Raw genomic sequence first — 18,805 nt, 5'->3', positions numbered from 1 at the left:
ATGGAGTGAGTTAGTAACCCACGATAAAATAGGATAACGTGTGAACATCATAATGACATACGATAACGACACGTTGATAAGTAAGACTTGTGCAACTGTTAGGTATATTTATTCCGAAACGTTTCGCCTACACAGTAGGCTTCTTCAGTCGATTACAGAGGAGGCTGCCTCTATATTCGACCGAAGAAGCCTACTGTGCAGGCGAAACGTTTCGGAATAAATGTACCTAGCTGTTGCACATATCTTATCAAGATGACATATTGATGCCCTTCGACTCCCTTTCCCAGGATGAGACCCACAACAGTTTTGTAACTCCTAGGTACTTATTGCTAGATAAATATGATCAGCAGATGTTAGGACACTTACAGTCACCTTGCAGGATGCATGACAGGTAGACCCATATCCGCTAACCCAAATCCCCTAATACTGCTCGAGTTATAGCTTAACGGTCTCAAGAGGCGACTAGGTTGTAGTTCAACAGCATCAGCAGGATCAGGAAACAGAACTTAACCCTTTCAAGTAATGCTAAAATTTTAGGTCGCTTGTTTGCAGTATGTTAAGACATTATTACTAAGCCCAAGAGCTGTAATTCAAAAACCAACTGGTACTCATGTGTGGTAGCGTGGTTAATAAAGGAAGGTGATTAAGCATAGGGTGGTACGGGAACCCGGTGATAACTGGTGATATATCGTGGACTGATATAGCATAGGGGTGGCAAGGGGGGCCGAAGTTATAAGGGTGATATCATGGGGTGTTGTAGCAGGGGTTATAGCAGGGGTGTTATAGCAGGGGTTATAGTAGGGGTGTTATAGCAGGGGCTATAGCAGGGGTGTTATAGCAAGGGTGGGTGGTAAAGGAATAATTACCACAATATGCACACAGTCACGCCAGAAACTGAAATTTCACTTTAATTTGATCTCTCTCCAATACTGCCTTTTGTCATGAGTTGTAAATGTTGAATGCTTCTTAAATACTAGCCAAATATTAGTCAAATATAAGTCATAGACTAGTCAAAATAGTGGTCAGAGCACAGTGTACTGCGACCCACTAATACCAGTGACGACTAGAGTCCACGATGAACACGGGGGCTCAGTATGTAACTGGACACAATATGAGTCCCCAGCGAGCATCACAAAACCCCTCACTCTGTCTCTTTCTCATCAAAAAAAAAACTGGACCTTGGTACATGCTTAAAAAATGAGTCACAAGAAGCATCCAGTGAGGACAAGAAAATCCCACCAAATGGATGGTAGCAACACCCAGGCCACAACCCGGAGGACAGGTCACATCCGTGCATGGAAGGACATAGGGAGCTGTGAGCTCCTAGCCAGTGGACCTTAGGAACCTGACACAGGCAGCACAACAGCGTGTACTAGTTTGCTCCACAGTTGAACTCCTCAGGAGAGGTTCTTTAATACTCGTGAAGGGCTCTTGATTCAAGGATTTGAATCTAACCGCCCCCTTCCTTGGATCGAATCTGGTTACCTCCCATTCTTCCCTGAATGTAATAATAATATAATAATAATAATAATAATAATAATTACAAATACATCAGTTCAGCTCCTCGTGACTTAAGTCCAAGAGAAGCTTTCCAAAATCAACATGAAACTTTTCCTCCAGGGAGTTACGGAATACCCCAAGGCACAGCTTAGAAGAAAGAGAAGAGAGAAGAGAGGTGGACGAGGAGAGGAAAGAAAGAAAATGAAAGAGGTTGAAGAATTGTAAGGATAAGTGAAAAAGGACGAGGGTACAGAAGGGAGAAAATGGAGGGAACGAGTAGGGAAGGAAAAGAATAAGAATAGGGGATAGTGAAGGAGCGAGATATTAAGAAGGGAAAGAGAAGCAAGCTCATGTTGGCGACTTTCTTTGTTTTAGCAACGGCATTTACCCTTCTATGTAAAATGCATTTTAATGTTATTCTTGGCATCCGATACCAATGAGACATTACTGAGAAGGTTGTCCTCTCCTTGGAAGTGTGCAAGGCTCGGGGCTCTCAGATAGGTAACTAAACCACCCCTCTTGTGGGCTCAAGAAGCATACAAGGGTCGGGGCTCCTCAGGTAAGTGGCTAAAACATCCCTTGTATGAGCCAGGAACCGTTGCAATAGTTGGGGCTCTAATTTAGGCAACTAGATCACCTCTCTTGTAAGCCCAGGAAGCGTGCGAGGGTCGGAACCCTCTGCTACTCTAGTTAGCCAATTCAACTCCTGTGTCCTTAGTAAAGTTTCAGCCAACCTTTTCCCTCCCCTCGTCTTTTGGAAAGTCGCTGATGATGATGATAATGGTGATGATATTTCAGGGCTTGGAAATGATGTTGGTGTGTGCGTGGTTGTGCGCTGTGGGCGGCGACTACAGTACGCCTCTCTCACCCTACATCGTGCTGCCAGCAGGACCCAGCAAGCAGCACAAGTGGGTGGGCTACGATTACTCCGACAACATGCCATTCTCCGTCCCCAAGCCTTACATCATTCCCAAGTGGATACCCAACATGAACCACACTTACACCGCCTTTTGGGTGGAACATGCACCCAGGCCCACACAGGACTATACATACGGGCGCACTGGGCCTAATGTCCCTCCCTTTTCTTATACTGCACTAGGATTTGGCCATCCCAAGAGAAATTATGTGACATCGTTCAGCGGCGACTTCAGTGGCCAGATACCGGCCACCCCTTATGCCTCAGCATCAGCAAGAGGAAGGGCACCCCATCCCCCATTGCTCTCAGCTCCTGCTCCTCGGGCTTCCCTGCCTTTTGACTCGCTTACCAAGGTTTCTCCCGGAAACCCTCTTGTTACCTATGCACCAGTTCCTCTAGGTTTGGCCGCTGGCCTCCAGGCGCCACCCCCTGCCACCCAGGCCGTCCGTCCACCTTCTCTCACCTCTGACCCATTGTTCTTCCCTCCAAAGACAAAGGATATCCTTCGCCAGAGAGAGGCGGCCTCTAATTCTATAATGTCATATAGTAGTGCTGAGGATTCGTCTTATAGTCAGCTGTAGTGCTTGTTTCCTTTTCTTGTCTAATACTGAGTAATCTTTAAATGGTTCATGCAGCTTCCTCTCAACATGCTTGGCTAATCTACCTCCTGTGTGCCTGCCCGAAATCCCAGTAAGATACACTGTCCACTAACTGAGGCTCCTTCTTGATTACAGGTGGTTCTTTTGGTGATGTGTACTCTACTAACCATGGACCAAACTAAGGCGATCTACAATAACCTTATCAACGTGATACTTCGTCCCGCGGGTCGCAGTCGATCCTTCAGTTGGATAGGTCCAGGCAATATTGACAACATACCACTGCATGTGCCTCGCCCACTCTTCATCCCACGATGGGTACCTAGAGGCAGATCAGAATATGTGGCTAAGTGGGTCCCGACCATGCCCACTCATGTCCAACACACTCACGCTCACCAGCCGCCGTCTAAGTTTTCAGGGTTTGGTGCACCTAAGAGTAACTCTGAAGCTCAGCATATAAACTTTCCAACATATGGTTTGGTGCCTCCAGATGTAGTCAGCAGTAGTGCCAGTGAAACAAGTCAGTATGCCACCGGTTATGCCCCTCTTCAGGTGACCAGCAGTGATGCCCGTGAAGCAAGTACTCAGCAACACAACGACTATGCTCCTCACGCAGATGACGTCATCTCTGGGACTCGCATCAGCAGCAAATTTCCTACTACAGTGGGTGTCTCACTCACTGTGGCGGAGCCAACGCTCACAAAGCACTATCACCAGCAGCAAAATTTTGTGACACCTCAGACAAGCATCAGAAGCCAGGCTAGTGGACCACGCGCAGCGCCTCTAGGGCCCATCGTAAGTGATTTGGTATATGACGAAGCCACTCTGAGTGAATTTAGAGCCCCTGATCCCAGCAGCGTTGTATCCGTTAAGAATGCATCCAACGCTCTTGAAACCTTTACTGGTTCTATAGTTTACAGAGCTGTGGCTGATGAAACACTGAAGGTTACCAAACCAGCATCACCTGCCAACACAGATATCCTGTACGGTGAAGGGTCAAATAGTGTGGTAACTAAGGTTCAGGCAAACCACATCATGTCCCCTCAAGAGAACAGTGACCTGGTGTTCATCGTGGAGCCAAGTGACAACCTCACTACCCTGACAACCACACACTTCCTGGAAGGGAAGGAAACCCTTCAGTCCTCGCAGGACATCTCTAGCTCATACCAGGTGCCTTCCACGATCGTCTCTCTTCCACTAGAATTTCTACAGCGAGAAGTCATTACTCGCCAAAACGATGTGGCATTCGTCGATGTTTCTCAGTCACTAAATTTTGAACCAGATCCAGAGTATGGCCAAAGTTTGTTCGTTTCAGATTATCTGGAACTTGACCAAGACTTTAAACCCAGCCAGCCTTTTGATATCAATGACTTCCAGAACAGTGAAGGGTTTCACCCAAATCCGGAGTTTATTTCAATTGCCAATTTCCAACCTAATCCGAAAAATATAAAAATAAATTTGGAAGGTGTGCTTGGTGAAAGTACCCAGCCCAGTCTGCTACTGAAATCCAATGAAAACTTTCAGTTCAATTCTGAATACGAAATTGATGAAAATTTACAAAGCAAAGTACGAACCAGTCAGGACATTAAGTTTAAAGATGAATTTGAATCTAATCGCACATTCCAGTCAAACAGGGAAACAGTTCAGGTAGCCTCAGGGCCCCGGGCTACCTCCCATGGAGTGGCCATAGCCAAGCAACTACCAGTGGCCCCACCAGCCACGCCACCTCTGGTGGAAAGCCGCTCTCTCTCCCTCCCTGGCTTCATTCCACACCCTGTGTCCCTTCCCATTGATACCTCAGTCCTCAGGCTTGACCTACCGTCCAGGGGACGACAAACCCGCGTCCTCTCCCCACCATTGCCCTTCTCTCATCTACAACTCCAGTCTTCTCAGCTACCCTTCAGTGCTGGCACCCACCCTCGACCAGGCCGGCGTAACCACTCCAGACGTATATTTCTTAGGTGAGAGGAAAGCCCGTAGAGGGCAACACACTTCTGGATATGTCAGGTAGAGGGCAAAATACTGCTGCGTCTGTCACCCTCTCGCAGAGGGCAACACACTGCTGGGTCTGTCATCTACGAATCTACACTGACCTAGTTAGGTATTGGTGTTTCATACGAAACATTATTTATAATGAAACAAATATAAATGCATACACTTGAATGCATGTCTCAGTAGCCCCTAGTTAGGGCAGCATTTTAGTAACTCATAATCTCGCTTGGCCTCATGAATGCTTGCATCAACCATTGTATCGTATTTAAGATCTGCAGTTACCCATGTTACATAGCGTCATCACTATTCGTTAGCTACTGTAAGTGTGTCAATGAGCTGTCAGACTCACTTTCTCATCACTATTTTCATCCACTAAAACAACTATAAACGTGAAGGCTAACTAACCTTTTTCAGCAAACTGAGTCCAACTGGGAAGCCAATGACCAGTTTTACGTATGTTATTACACACCACCGGCCTATAGTGCTGCACATCAGCTATGACCTGCTTAGTAGTGCTGTTGGTCCTATTACTGGGATATTGCAAGACGCAGTGGCTGATGTGCAGCACTATAGGCAGGTGGTGTGTACTAACACAAGCTACTACACACCACTGGTCCATAGTGCTTCACATCAGACATCCCCTCTTGCAAAGCCCGCCATAGAACCAACACCACCATTGAGCAGGTCATCATATGAACCAGACGAACTTCAGGTATTTTTTCCACTGGCGAAGCAATAATATGCACTGATGCATAATTTATCTAACAGTATTTTATTATACTAGCAAAAAGTTAAGCTGCGAAAACATTAAATACGTGATGTACAGTGTTTTGTTTAGATATTTATTACGTTTCAGTCTGTTCACAAAAGGATGAAAGTTACTTGTTAATTACAACAAATTCTTGTAGCAAATATCTGTAGATTTGCTCAAAGATAAAATAAGTTTGTTCATTATTGTATGTACTGATAGTATTAATATTATGTAAACCTTCCTCTTTCCCTCTTCCTGTAAACATTAGTCCCTCCTTACCTTCCCTCCCACTAGTTTAGTACTACTACCTTCCCTCCCACTAGTTTAGTACTACTACCTTCCCTCCCACTAGTTTAGTACTACTACCTTCCCTCACACTAGTTTAGTACTACTACCTTCCCTTCCACTAGTTTAGTGCTACTACCTTCCCTCCCACTAGTTTAGTACTACTACTACCTTCCCTCCCACTAGTTTAGTACTACTACCTTCCCTCCCACTAGTTTAGTACTACTACCTTCCCTCCCACTAGTTTAGTACTACTACTACCTTCCCTCCCACTAGTTTAGTACTGCTACTACCTTCCCTCCCACTAGTTTAGTACTACTACTACCTTCCCTCCCACTAGTTTAGTACTACTACTACCTTCCCTCCCACTAGTTTAGTACTACTACCTTCCCTCCCACTAGTTTAGTACTACTACTACCTTCCCTCCCACTAGTTTAGTACTACTACCTTCCCTCCCACTAGTTTAGTACTACTACCTTCCTTCCACTAGTTTAGTGCTGCTACCTTCCCTCCCACTAGTTTAGTACTACTACTACCTTCCCTCCCACTAGTTTAGTACTACTACCTTCCCTCCCACTAGTTTAGTACTACTACTACCTTCCCTCCCACTAGTTTAGTACTACTACTACCTTCCCTCCCACTAGTTTAGTACTACTACTACTACCTTCCCTCCCACTAGTTTAGTACTACTACTACCTTCCCTCCCACTAGTTTAGTACTACTACTACCTTCCCTCCCACTAGTTTAGTACTACTACTACCTTCCCTCCCACTAGTTTAGTACTACTACTACCTTCCCTTCCACTAGTTTAGTACTACTACTACCCTCCCCCCCATTAGTTTAGTACTACTACTACCTTCCCTCCCACTAGTTTAGTACTACTACCTTCCCTCCCACTAGTTTAGTACTACTACTACCTTCCCTCCCACTAGTTTAGTACTACTACTACCTTCCCTCCCACTAGTTTAGTACTACTACTACCTTCCCTCCCACTAGTTTAGTACTACTACTACCTTCCCTCCCACTAGTTTAGTACTACTACTACCTTCCCTCCCACTAGTTTAGTACTACTACTACCTTCCCTCCCACTAGTTTAGTACTACTACTACCCTCCCTCCCATTAGTTTAGTACTACTACTACCTTCCCTCCCACTAGTTTAGTACTACTACCTTCCCTCCCACTAGTTTAGTACTACTACTACCTTCCCTCCCACTAGTTTAGTACTACTACTACCTTCCCTCCCACTAGTTTAGTACTACTACTACCTTCCCTCCCACTAGTTTAGTACTACTACTACCTTCCCTCCCACTAGTTTAGTACTACTACTACCTTCCCTCCCACTAGTTTAGTACTACTACCTTCCCTCCCACTAGTTTAGTACTACTACTACCTTCCCTCCCACTAGTTTAGTACTACTACTACCTTCCCTCCTACTAGTTTAGTACTACTACTACCTTCCCTCCCACTAGTTTAGTACTACTACTACCTTCCCTCCCACTAGTTTAGTACTACTACCTTCCCTCCCACTAGTTTAGTACTACTACTACCTTCCCTCCCACTAGTTTAGTACTACTACTACCTTCCCTCCCACTAGTTTAGTACTACTACTACCTTCCCTCCCACTAGTTTAGTACTACTACTACCTTCCCTCCCACTAGTTTAGTACTACTACTACCTTCCCTCCCACTAGTTTAGTACTACTACCTTCCCTCCCACTAGTTTAGTACTACTACTACCTTCCCTCCCACTAGTTTAGTACTACTACCTTCCCTCCCACTAGTTTAGTACTACTACTACCTTCCCTCCCACTAGTTTAGTACTACTACTACCTTCCCTCCCACTAGTTTAGTACTACTACTACCTTCCCTCCCACTAGTTTAGTACTACTACTACCTTCCCTCCCACTAGTTTAGTACTACTACTACCTTCCCTCCCACTAGTTTAGTGCTACTACCTTCCCTCCCACTAGTTTAGTACTACTACCTTCCCTCCCACTAGTTTAGTACTACTACCTTCCCTCCCACTAGTTTAGTACTACTACTACCTTCCCTCCCACTAGTTTAGTACTACTACTACCTTCCCTCCCACTAGTTTAATACTACTACTACCTTCCCTCCCACTAGTTTAGTACTACTACTACCTTCCCTCGCACTAGTTTAGTACTACTACTACCTTCCCTCCCACTAGTTTAGTACTACTACTACCTTCCCTCCCACTAGTTTAGTACTACTACTACCTTCCCTCCCACTAGTTTAGTACTACTACTACCTTCCCTCCCACTAGTTTAGTGCTACTACCTTCCCTCCCACTAGTTTAGTACTACTACCTTCCCTCCCACTAGTTTAGTACTACTACTACCTTCCCTCCCACTAGTTTAGTACTACTACTACCTTCCCTCCCACTAGTTTAGTACTACTACTACCTTCCCTCCCACTAGTTTAGTACTACTACTACCTTCCCTCCCACTAGTTTAGTACTACTACTACCTTCCCTCCCACTAGTTTAGTACTACTACTACCTTCCCTCCCACTAGTTTAGTACTACTACTACCTACTACTACCTCCCACTAGTTTAGTACTACTACTACCTTCCCTCCCACTAGTTTAGTACTACTACTACCTTCCCTCCCACTAGTTTAGTACTACTACTACCTTCCCTCCCACTAGTTTAGTACTACTACTACCTTCCCTCCCACTAGTTTAGTACTACTACTACCTTCCCTCCCACTAGTTTAGTACTACTACTACCTTCCCTCCCACTAGTTTAGTACTACTACTACCTTCCCTCCTACTAGTTTAGTACTACTACTACCTTCCCTCCCACTAGTTTAGTCGATAATGGTAATGACTTAAATTTTATAATTTATTTTATGACGTGTTTTATTACCCTACAAATATAATATGAAGTACTTGTGACTGTATGAAGTACATGTAACAGTATGAAGTACATGTAACAGTATGAAGTACATGTAACAGTATGAAGTACATGTAACAGTATGAAGTACATGTAACAGTATGAAGTACATGTAACAGTATGAAGTACATATAACAGTATGAAGTACATATAACAGTATGAAGTACATATAACAGTATGAAGTACATGTAACAGTATGAAGTACATGTAACAGTATGAAGTACATATAACAGTATGAAGTACATGTAACAGTATGAAGTACATGTAACAGTATGAAGTACATGTAACAGTATGAAGTACATATAACAGTATGAAGTACATGTAACAGTATGAAGTACATGTAACAGTATGAAGTACATGTAACAGTATGAAGTACATATAACAGTATGAAGTACATGTAACAGTGTGAAGTACATGTAACAGTATGAAGTACATGTAACAGTGTGAAGTACATGTAACAGTATGAAGTACATGTAACAGTATGAAGTACATGTAACAGTATGAAGTACATATAAAAGTATGAAGTACATGTAACAGTATGAAGTACATGTACATGTAACAGTATGAAGTACATGTAACAGTGTGAAGTACATATAACAGTATGAAGTACATATAACAGTATGAAGTACATGTATGGAAAATTTTATAAGGATGATTACCTGTATGTATCTCAACATTATATACATACAAGTAATCTCATTGGGAGACAACACTATATTGTTTACCATAGTCACCCCATGTAGATATGTGAGAAAACTTCACCACCCCTGGTCACTGGAGGTGGGCCTTCGACCTCACAATCTTATCCATATCTATCCGAGACCAGTACATAACCAGGAAAAAGACTGGCAATGTTGCTCATCCCTTTCCTCTCGAAAAAGCAAATGACCTCATAAATGACTGGTCCAAAACATCCAGGCATGAAAGCCTTCCATCTCATATTAGAAAAAATTTAGTACTTCTGAAGAAATGTTGAAACTGATTAATTTTATGAGCCAAAATATTGATGAGAGTGATTGCCTCTTTACCGAGTATGAATTAGATAATGCATTAACCAAAGGTCGATCAACTGCTCCTGGAGAGGATGGTATAACCTATGATATTCTCAGAACTCTAGGGCACGTGCCTGATAACCCTTTGTTGGCACTGTATAATCTCAGTTACATTGAGGGCGTTCTTCCTACTTCCTGGACCAATAGTCTCATTGTGCCTATCCCTAAGCCCCAACAGCCTGATACATTTAGGCCGATCTCCTTAACTAGTTGTCTTTGTAAAACTTTTGAAAGAATGATGCTTAACAGACTGTACTACAGAATCAGACATCAACTTTCCCCCTACCTCTATGGTTTTATTTATTTATATATTTATTTATAAATTTTAGCATACATACAGAGGTACAAAAAACATACAGATAAGAGCAGCATGCCAAAGCCACTTATACTATGCATAGCATTACGGGCTGGCTTAAAATTAACTTAAGATTAACTAAGCAATGATGAAATCAGTGATAAGACATTATTGCAAACAGATAACTATAAAATACAAATGAGTATTACGAAGACAGGTCATATGGTTGCATGCATTGCTGTTCATTCAGGTAGTGTATTTAAAAAAAAAAAAATAAAGTTAGGTTTAACATTTGTGTGATATAATTGTGAATAACATTTAGGATATACAATTTATATGGTTCAGTTATTCAGTATTTATTTGGTTTTGAGTGAGTAAGTGAAAGGTAAAAGTGTGCAGAACTGTATTTCCACCTTTCTCACTGCACACACCTCTACTAGTTTTACCTTCCTCCGGGTTTAGCGCTTCCCCCTTGATTATAATAATAATAATACTAGTTTTACCACTTTTCTTGATCTAAAATCTGCATTTGATATTGCGAATAGAACCGTTATACTACATGAACTAGCCAAAATGAATATTGTTGGTAGCTTACTCTGCTGGATAATAGGATACCTGTCAAATAGAGTATCCTCTGTCCTTTACCAAGGCTTCAGAAGTGATTCTAAAGAAATGTCTTTAGGTACACCGCAGGGAGGAGTTCTTAGTCCCATGCTATTTAATATTCTGATTAATGCTCTCCTAAATGCTCTACCTGCCTCACCTAAACATATAGCTATAAGCTATGCTGATGATATCATGATCCATACAACAGGGCATAAGAAGATGAATACCATTCTTAATGAAGTTCAAGCAATTTGTAATCGACTAGGCCTCATAATATCTTCCTCTAAAACTAAGATATTAACAAGCAAACGACATCCCCCACCCATGTATTTGCAGGGTGAAATCATTAGCTACGTTAAAACTTACAGATATCTTGGTGTAGATGTACCCTTTAACAAATCCACTATACCACAACTAAACAAGAAATGTAAAGCTAGGCTAAATGCTCTCAAAGCTGTTGCTGGCTACAATCCCAACTATGGTGCAAATGTGAGAATCGTGAGAATGATGTACATAACCTATGTTAGGTCCTTAATTGATTATGCTGCTCCCATGTTGATATTAGCTAGAGAAAGTTCTCTCCGACCCTTGGAGTTAATGCAAAATGAAGCTCTCAGGATTATTCTTGGCTGTCCCAGATCTACAAAAGTTCTTAACATGAGGAAGGAGCTTGGTATTTCTAGTATCAGTGATAGGATTGTTGAAATTAACACTGTACTCGGTATTAGAATGTTGAGAAACGAACCAAACACTGTCACAGTGAATCTTACCAAGTGTCTAGAGGTAAATACACACAGATCTAAATGGATTGTGAAAACGTGCAATTGCATTAAGTTTTATAACCTGCATGAACTGTATCACTGTAGGCAACAAGAGCATTTCACCCCTCCATGGAAGATGTGTTCATTTAATATCACATACCTACAAGTCCCTCCCAAGAAGCTCATTGCTAGTAATCCCTTCCTTAAATCTCTTGTTAGAGCAACTGCTCAAGAAGAAATTTCTCACCTAGTTGGTAGTAACAAGTTATCACAAGTTATATACACTGATGGACCTAAACAGGAGTCTTCTGGCAGGGCTGCATCTGCTCTTGTTGCCACCTCCCTAGTTAAGAACGATAATAAATTTGTTGAGTTAGGCATAAGAATTAACAACTGGGCGTCTACACTGCAAACTGAATTGTTTGCAATCCTAATGGCGCTAAAGCTAACCTATGACACTGAGCTTGACTCTATCATCATTACTGATTCTATGTCATCATTGAAGGCTCTTGGCTCATATAATGACTCTAACAACATGCTCATTGGGGAAGCCAGGTATAGATACTCAAAAATTAGGGACAAAGGAATGAATGTACAATTGCTATGGATCCCATCACACATTGGATTACTCCTTCATGATAAAGTTGTTATGTTAGCCAAGAAGAGTATCGAGAAGGAGAATGTAGAATATAACTTTGGTATAACTGTGTCTAGCATTAGGAATAATATTAGGAGAGAAGTAAATAATGAAAATGATTGTTATAGGAATGCAGTTAGAAGCCTGAGTAGATCTATAACCCACTATGATAACATGAACGTAGATAAGTATGTTTATGGAGCAACTTGCAATGTGAACAGACTGACTGATGTTGTAGTGGCCAGGCTTAGGCTTGGTTATAAGTACTTCTGGCAGTTTGGGAGACACACAGATGATGATCAAGCTAAATGTAAATTATGTGATCAGGCATATGGTCACTCTCTTGAACACTATGTGCTTAAATGTCCACTTATCGAGGAATACAGAGACAGACAGTATAATAACCTATGTGACATGTCAAGATATCTTATTAATGAAAATAAGATACCAGATATACTAAGCAAATTTCCTAAATTTGCTTGTAACAGATAAGTGAACTATAGATATGTAGATATAAATCCATATGTATTCCTGTTAACCCTTTGGGGCCTAGTTCCTAGGCCTTTTGTGTATCCATATGCTCTCGCGCTACCGTCCACAGGATGGATATGGGGTGCACAATAAACTAGCCACTTCGGTGGCAAAATCTAAAAAAAAAACCAGTATAGATTGGATAGCACCCACAAGTACGGCGCTACTAATTAATTGTGGTGTGTATAGATTATATTAGTGTAACTGAATGAAGGGGCGGGGTAGGTTACACATGGATATATCCATCAAAGAAAAAACATTTGTATATAATCCCACCACTTACCAGATATTCTCTGGTGGTCACTTGATGTAGCTGGATCACCCATAACCTATCCAATTACAACATACCTAACTGGCCAGTATCAGTCTGCTATAACTAGAAGGGTTACTTAACTGTGGGTGATTGATACTCCTTATTTCCTCCATTCACCATCTCATTTCGATGTCCTGCTACACCGACACGGTTCTTATTCCAGCAGGACAAGGTATCCGTTGGTTTGTCCCGGTTTAGAAGTCGTGACTCAATAAACTTCACTTTCCTCGAGACGGGAACAACGTGGTCTAGCGTGTTCAGTCGGAGCAAGGCGACTTATTTCACTTCACGCATTCTCTTAACTTAGCGTTATTATCATTAATTACATTACAATTCACAAGACGATTTAATTATACACATTAGAGATCACTCCATTAAGATCTGAGACCGATGAGTGATGATTAAACCAAGGGTAATTTTCCCCGGGACACAGTCCATGGCGACGCGCCAGTCACCACCGGTCCTACCCTTATTCACTCATTTTACCACTCTATTACGGTGGTCCACGTTCCCTCACTCTCCACCAGGAACAGTTACGACACTTCCTATTATGAAATGAGGCCTATATTAATCCTTAGGCCGCCGTGAACGCCAATTTCCTGGTTGCATGCTTTCCCATCCTCCTCACTCCATTCAAAACACTCCTGCCTCTCCCATGCCCTGAGTCGACCTCTACCCCTGCAAAGGGAACTCTTGGTTCTATCCTATTTTCAAATACATTTTTGACCCATATCGACACATTAAACACCTATTAGGCACTATAGCTTCGGAAAATTAAAATATTTTCCACACTGCGACCGGGCGGAGATCGTTGCTAGACGACTTACATAATGTGGAGTACAATTTTCCCGTCTTCACTGGCCACCTGGCTTGGGAACTCCAACATTGGTATTTACATAATCACCCATTAATTCCTTCCACCTGTTACCTCCTCAGGTAGGGCTCCATCCAAAGCACACTCAAGCCTCCATGCTTCTGGTATTAACAATTTTCCTCTTATTGTAAGGTGTAACACTAAGCCTATGCTCTCGGGGTTAATTTGTTGGGCATACTGGAATTATGAGACTTTAACAATAACAAGTCTCTCTCAGTATCCCAAGTCAGCCCCAGCACATTACTGCATATAGGCACTTCAACTCCATGGCCATCCATATTTATTGATCCCTCAAAATGGACTAATTACTGTTCCATTCTCTCAGGGGCATAAGCCTATGCTCCCTGGGTTAATTTATTGGGCATACTGGAATTATGAGACTTTAACAGTAACAAGTCTCTCTCAGTATCCCAAGTCAGTCCCAGCACATTACTGCATTATTTTATTAACCCCTTCACATATCCTCATTAGTTCCTCTTCAGTTGACGTCACACCCGGAAATTGTCCACATAAGATTATTTACCCAATTACTTCGCTCAGTGGACCACCTGTGCACTTAAGCTGTGCATTTATCGTCGCCTGAAGTAAGAACAATTTATTATTTAACTGTTTATTAATTATATCATTATAAGCAGTCAACAATTTTGGTGTCTTGCTCAGTTCGCAGAGCTGGGCCCGTTAACTGTCCATACGCCATCCTATAATTAGTAGATAATTCTGGACGGTTGAGCTTCCACGGAAGTCGCACCCAGTAATGTCCAGATTCAAATTTAACATCCTTCAGGTATTGTTCCTAAGTAATGGAATCATTTGGACTTTCCTCATTTATATTAATCCCTATGCTGTCCAGCTCCCACAAATTAGACTGGTTCAACATCATTCTCGATAGAAGAATACTTGTACTGGGTTGACCTTTTATGAGTAAGACACCGTGACTGTATTCACTACTTCCTCTAGTCATTATTACTAGGCGGTAGTCTGCCATATATTACATGGCCCGTACCAGTGTTGAGGAGAGTGACGCCGCATTGTTTTGAATTTATGCTTTTTATCCTGAATTATTACATCCAACACCAGCAAGGCTACCTCAGCTAGGCCATCATTATTGCCATTAGCTGCAACCTTTACATCAGTCACTGTAGTGTCAGGGTTATTAACATTATCATTATTGTCACCATTATTATAAGAATCACATACAACCCTGCACATAACTGTATGGTGCTTTCTGTTGTTGCATTGATAGTAAATGTTCAATTTGGTATGACAATCCTTTACATTATGATTGTCTAGACATCTGATAAATCTGTCAAGTTCTTTCATCCTCTCCACTTTAATATCGCATGAATTATAGGCATTACAATTTTTAGTGAAATGAGTACCCTGGCAGAAGAGGCAATCTCTCTTTTCCTTGCCTGACCTCTTATTAACTGGGTTACCCTTACTGAGGTACTTATTCCTCTTACCTTGATGTGAGGAACCACTATTACTGATTCCTGACTTGATATGTGCCTATTTAACTCTTAACTATGATTATTACCACTGGGATTATTTTTCCCTTTTGAGACTTGACAGATACTTCAGAGTCATTATGTGTTATATCCTTAGAACTGTTTGGCTGACTGGTCTGCAATTGAACAATTAATTCTTGCCGACCTAGTCTGATTTCCTCCAGACCGTACTCTGGAGGTTTTGGCAAACCCACCCTTTGCATTAATAGGTTGATCAACTGTCTGGCTTACACCCTTTAATTTATTCAAAGCCTTACTTTTACAAGACAGTTTTTCTTCCAATTCGTAATGTTGATTAATTAAAACATTCATTTCCATTCCATCTGCACCATTCTCCAGCAGATCTCTTTCACAGTCTTTAAACCACAATTTGTACCAATCAAATCTACTCTCTAAAGCATCTAAATATAACTTTAATTCATTAGGGTTCACGGTTCTTTGATTCATTAAATCAAATGCCTTCGTCACATGGCCTTTAATAGCCTGTAATGATGCTTTCATTACTCTAAAATCCACGGACTTGTCAGCCACATTAACTCCATCAGATCCAGTCATAGTTAGAGAATTATTAATCACTGATTATACAACTTAAGTAGGCGCCTTATAAGAGTAATTCTTGCACTTTATTCTTGTATAAATCCTAGCCATACATGTGCTAGTAATTAATTGGGCTAATTGTCATCCACCACATGAACGATTAAATTTGTGTACTCTATACCCACTTTCTTCAATCAGTCACTTAATTATTAAGAAATTAATTCAATTAATTTTTTTACTGATTGTATCAGGTTCAGGAAGGACCAGCGGGCAGATATGGAAAATTTTAGAGGGATGATTACCTGTATGTATCTCAACATTATATACATACAAGTAATCTCATTGGGAGACAACCCTATATTGTTTACCATAGTCACCCCATGTAGATATGTGAGAAAACTTCACCACCCCTGGTCACTGGAGGTGGGCCTTCGACCTCACAATCTTATCCATATCTATCCGAGACCAGTATAGATTGGATAGCACCCACAAGTACGGCGCTACTAATTAATTGTGGTGTGTATAGATTATATTAGTGTAACTGAATGAAGGGGCGGGGTAGGTTACACATGGATATATCCATCAAAGAAAAAACATTTGTATATAATCCCACCACTTACCAGATATTCTCTGGTCACTTGATGTAGCTGGATCACACATAACCTATCCAATTACAACATACCTAACTGGCCAGTATCAGTCTGCTATAACTAGAAGGGTTACTTAACTGTGGGTGATTGATACTCCTTATTTCCTCCATTCACCATCTCATTTCGATGTCCTGCTACACCGACACAGTTCTTATTCCAGCAGGACAAGGTATCCGTTGGTTTGTCCCGGTTTAGAAGTCGTGACTCAATAAACTTCACTTTCCTCGAGACGGGAACAACGTGGTCTAGCGTGTTCACTCGGAGCAAGGCGACTTATTTCACTTCACGCATTCTCTTAACTTAGCGTTATTATCATTAATTACATTACAATTCACAAGACGATTTAATGTCTCATAATTATTATACACATTAGAGATCACTCCATTAAGATCTGAGACTGATGAGTGATGATTAAACCAAGGGTAATTTTCCCCGGGACACAGTCCATGGCGATGCGCCAGTCACCACCGGTCCTACCCTTATTCACTCATTTTACCACTCTATTACGGTGGTCCACGTTCCCTCACTCTCCACCAGGAACAGTTACGACACTTCCTATTATGAAATGAGGCCTATATTAATCCTTAGGCAGCCGTGAACGCCAATTTCCTGGTTCCATGCTTTCCCATCCTCCTCACTCCATTCAAAACACTCCTGCCTCTCCCATGCCCTGAGTCGACCTCTACCCCTGCAAAGGGAACTCTTGGTTCTATCCTATTTTCAAATATATTTTTGACCCATATCGAAACATTAAACACCTATTAGGCACTATAGCTACGGAAAATTAAAATATTTTCCACAACATGTAACAGTATGAAGTACATGTAACAGTATGAAGTACATGTAACAGTATGAAGTACATGTAACAGTATGAAGTACATGTAACAGTATGAAGTACATGTAACAGTATGAAGCACATATAACAATATGAAGTACATGTAACAGTATGAAGTACATGTAACAGTATGAAGTACATGTAACAGTATGAAGTACATGTAACAGTATGAAGTACATGTAACAGTATGAAGTACATGTAACAGTATGAAGCACATATAACAATATGAAGTACATGTAACAGTATGAAGTACATGTAACAGTATGAAGTACATGTAACAGTATGAAGTACATGTAACAGTATGAAGTACATGTAACAGTATGAAGTACATATAACAGTATGAAGTACATATAACAGTATGAAGTACATGTAACAGTATGAAGTACATGTAACAGTATGAAGTACATGTAACAGTATGAAGTACATGTAACAGTATGAAGTACATGTAACAGTATGAAGTACATATAACAGTATGAAGTACATGTAACAGTATGAAGTACATGTAACAGTATGAAGTACATGTAACAGTATGAAGTACATGTGACAGTATGAAGTACATGTAACAGTATGAAGTACATGTAACAGTATGAAGTACATGTAACAGTATGAAGTACATGTGACAGTATGAAGTACATGTAACAGTATGAAGTACATGTAACAGTGTCATATATAACATAAATATATAACATAAACCCATGTTAAGATTCTATTATCAAGTTATATTTTTTAAGATGGTTTCATATTTCATCCACGGTTACTGATGTCACCAACTCTGCCCACAAGTAAGGCTAGCCTGACTGGTCTATAATATGAAGCTAGGGATCTATTTCCTCTCGTAAATTGGTGTCACATTTGCCATTTTTAACTTATCTGATACAGTACTTGTTTGTAGTGAGCTGCTGAAAAGACTATCTGGAGTTTACCTGGAGAGAGTTCCGGGGGTCAACGCCCCCGCGGCCCGGTCTGTGACCAGGCCTCCTGGTGGATCAGAGCCTGATCAACCAGGCTGTTGCTGCTGGCTGCACGCAAACCAACGTACGAGCCACAGCCCGGCTGGTCAGGAACCGACTTTAGGTGCTTGTCCAGTGCCAGCTTGAAGACTGCCAGGGGTCTGTTGGTAATCCCCCTTATGTATGCTGGGAGGCAGTTGAACAGTCTCGGGCCCCTGACACTTATTGTATGGTCTCTTAACGTGCTAGTGACACCCCTGCTTTTCATTGGGGGGATGGTGCATCGTCTGCCAAGTCTTTTG

The 18,805-nt window shown here is 41.5% G+C and overlaps 1 protein-coding gene across 3 annotated transcripts in view; it reads left to right on the top strand.

Annotated features, from left to right (window-relative positions):
- LOC138854166 (uncharacterized) overlaps positions 1-6,004 on the top strand; it is a 119,543-nt gene extending 113,539 nt beyond the window's left edge. For 2 of the 3 annotated variants that reach the window (XM_070095651.1, XM_070095649.1), the window contains exon 2: positions 3,151-6,004. In XM_070095651.1, coding sequence (XP_069951752.1) covers positions 3,166-4,977 — 1,812 coding nt within the window. In that variant the 5' untranslated portion in view covers positions 3,151-3,165 and the 3' untranslated portion in view covers positions 4,978-6,004. Of the gene's footprint in view, positions 1-2,298 lie in introns of all 3 variants that reach the window. The other variant, XM_070095650.1, reaches the window with a different exon arrangement.
- The last annotated feature ends 12,801 nt before the right edge of the window (positions 6,005-18,805 follow it).

Source organism: Cherax quadricarinatus, chromosome 51, assembly GCF_038502225.1.
Source record: "Cherax quadricarinatus isolate ZL_2023a chromosome 51, ASM3850222v1, whole genome shotgun sequence".
Classification (NCBI taxonomy): domain Eukaryota; kingdom Metazoa; phylum Arthropoda; class Malacostraca; order Decapoda; family Parastacidae; genus Cherax; species Cherax quadricarinatus.
The sequence above is the reverse complement of the archived record's forward strand: the minus strand, read 5'-3'. Positions and strand labels throughout refer to the sequence as shown.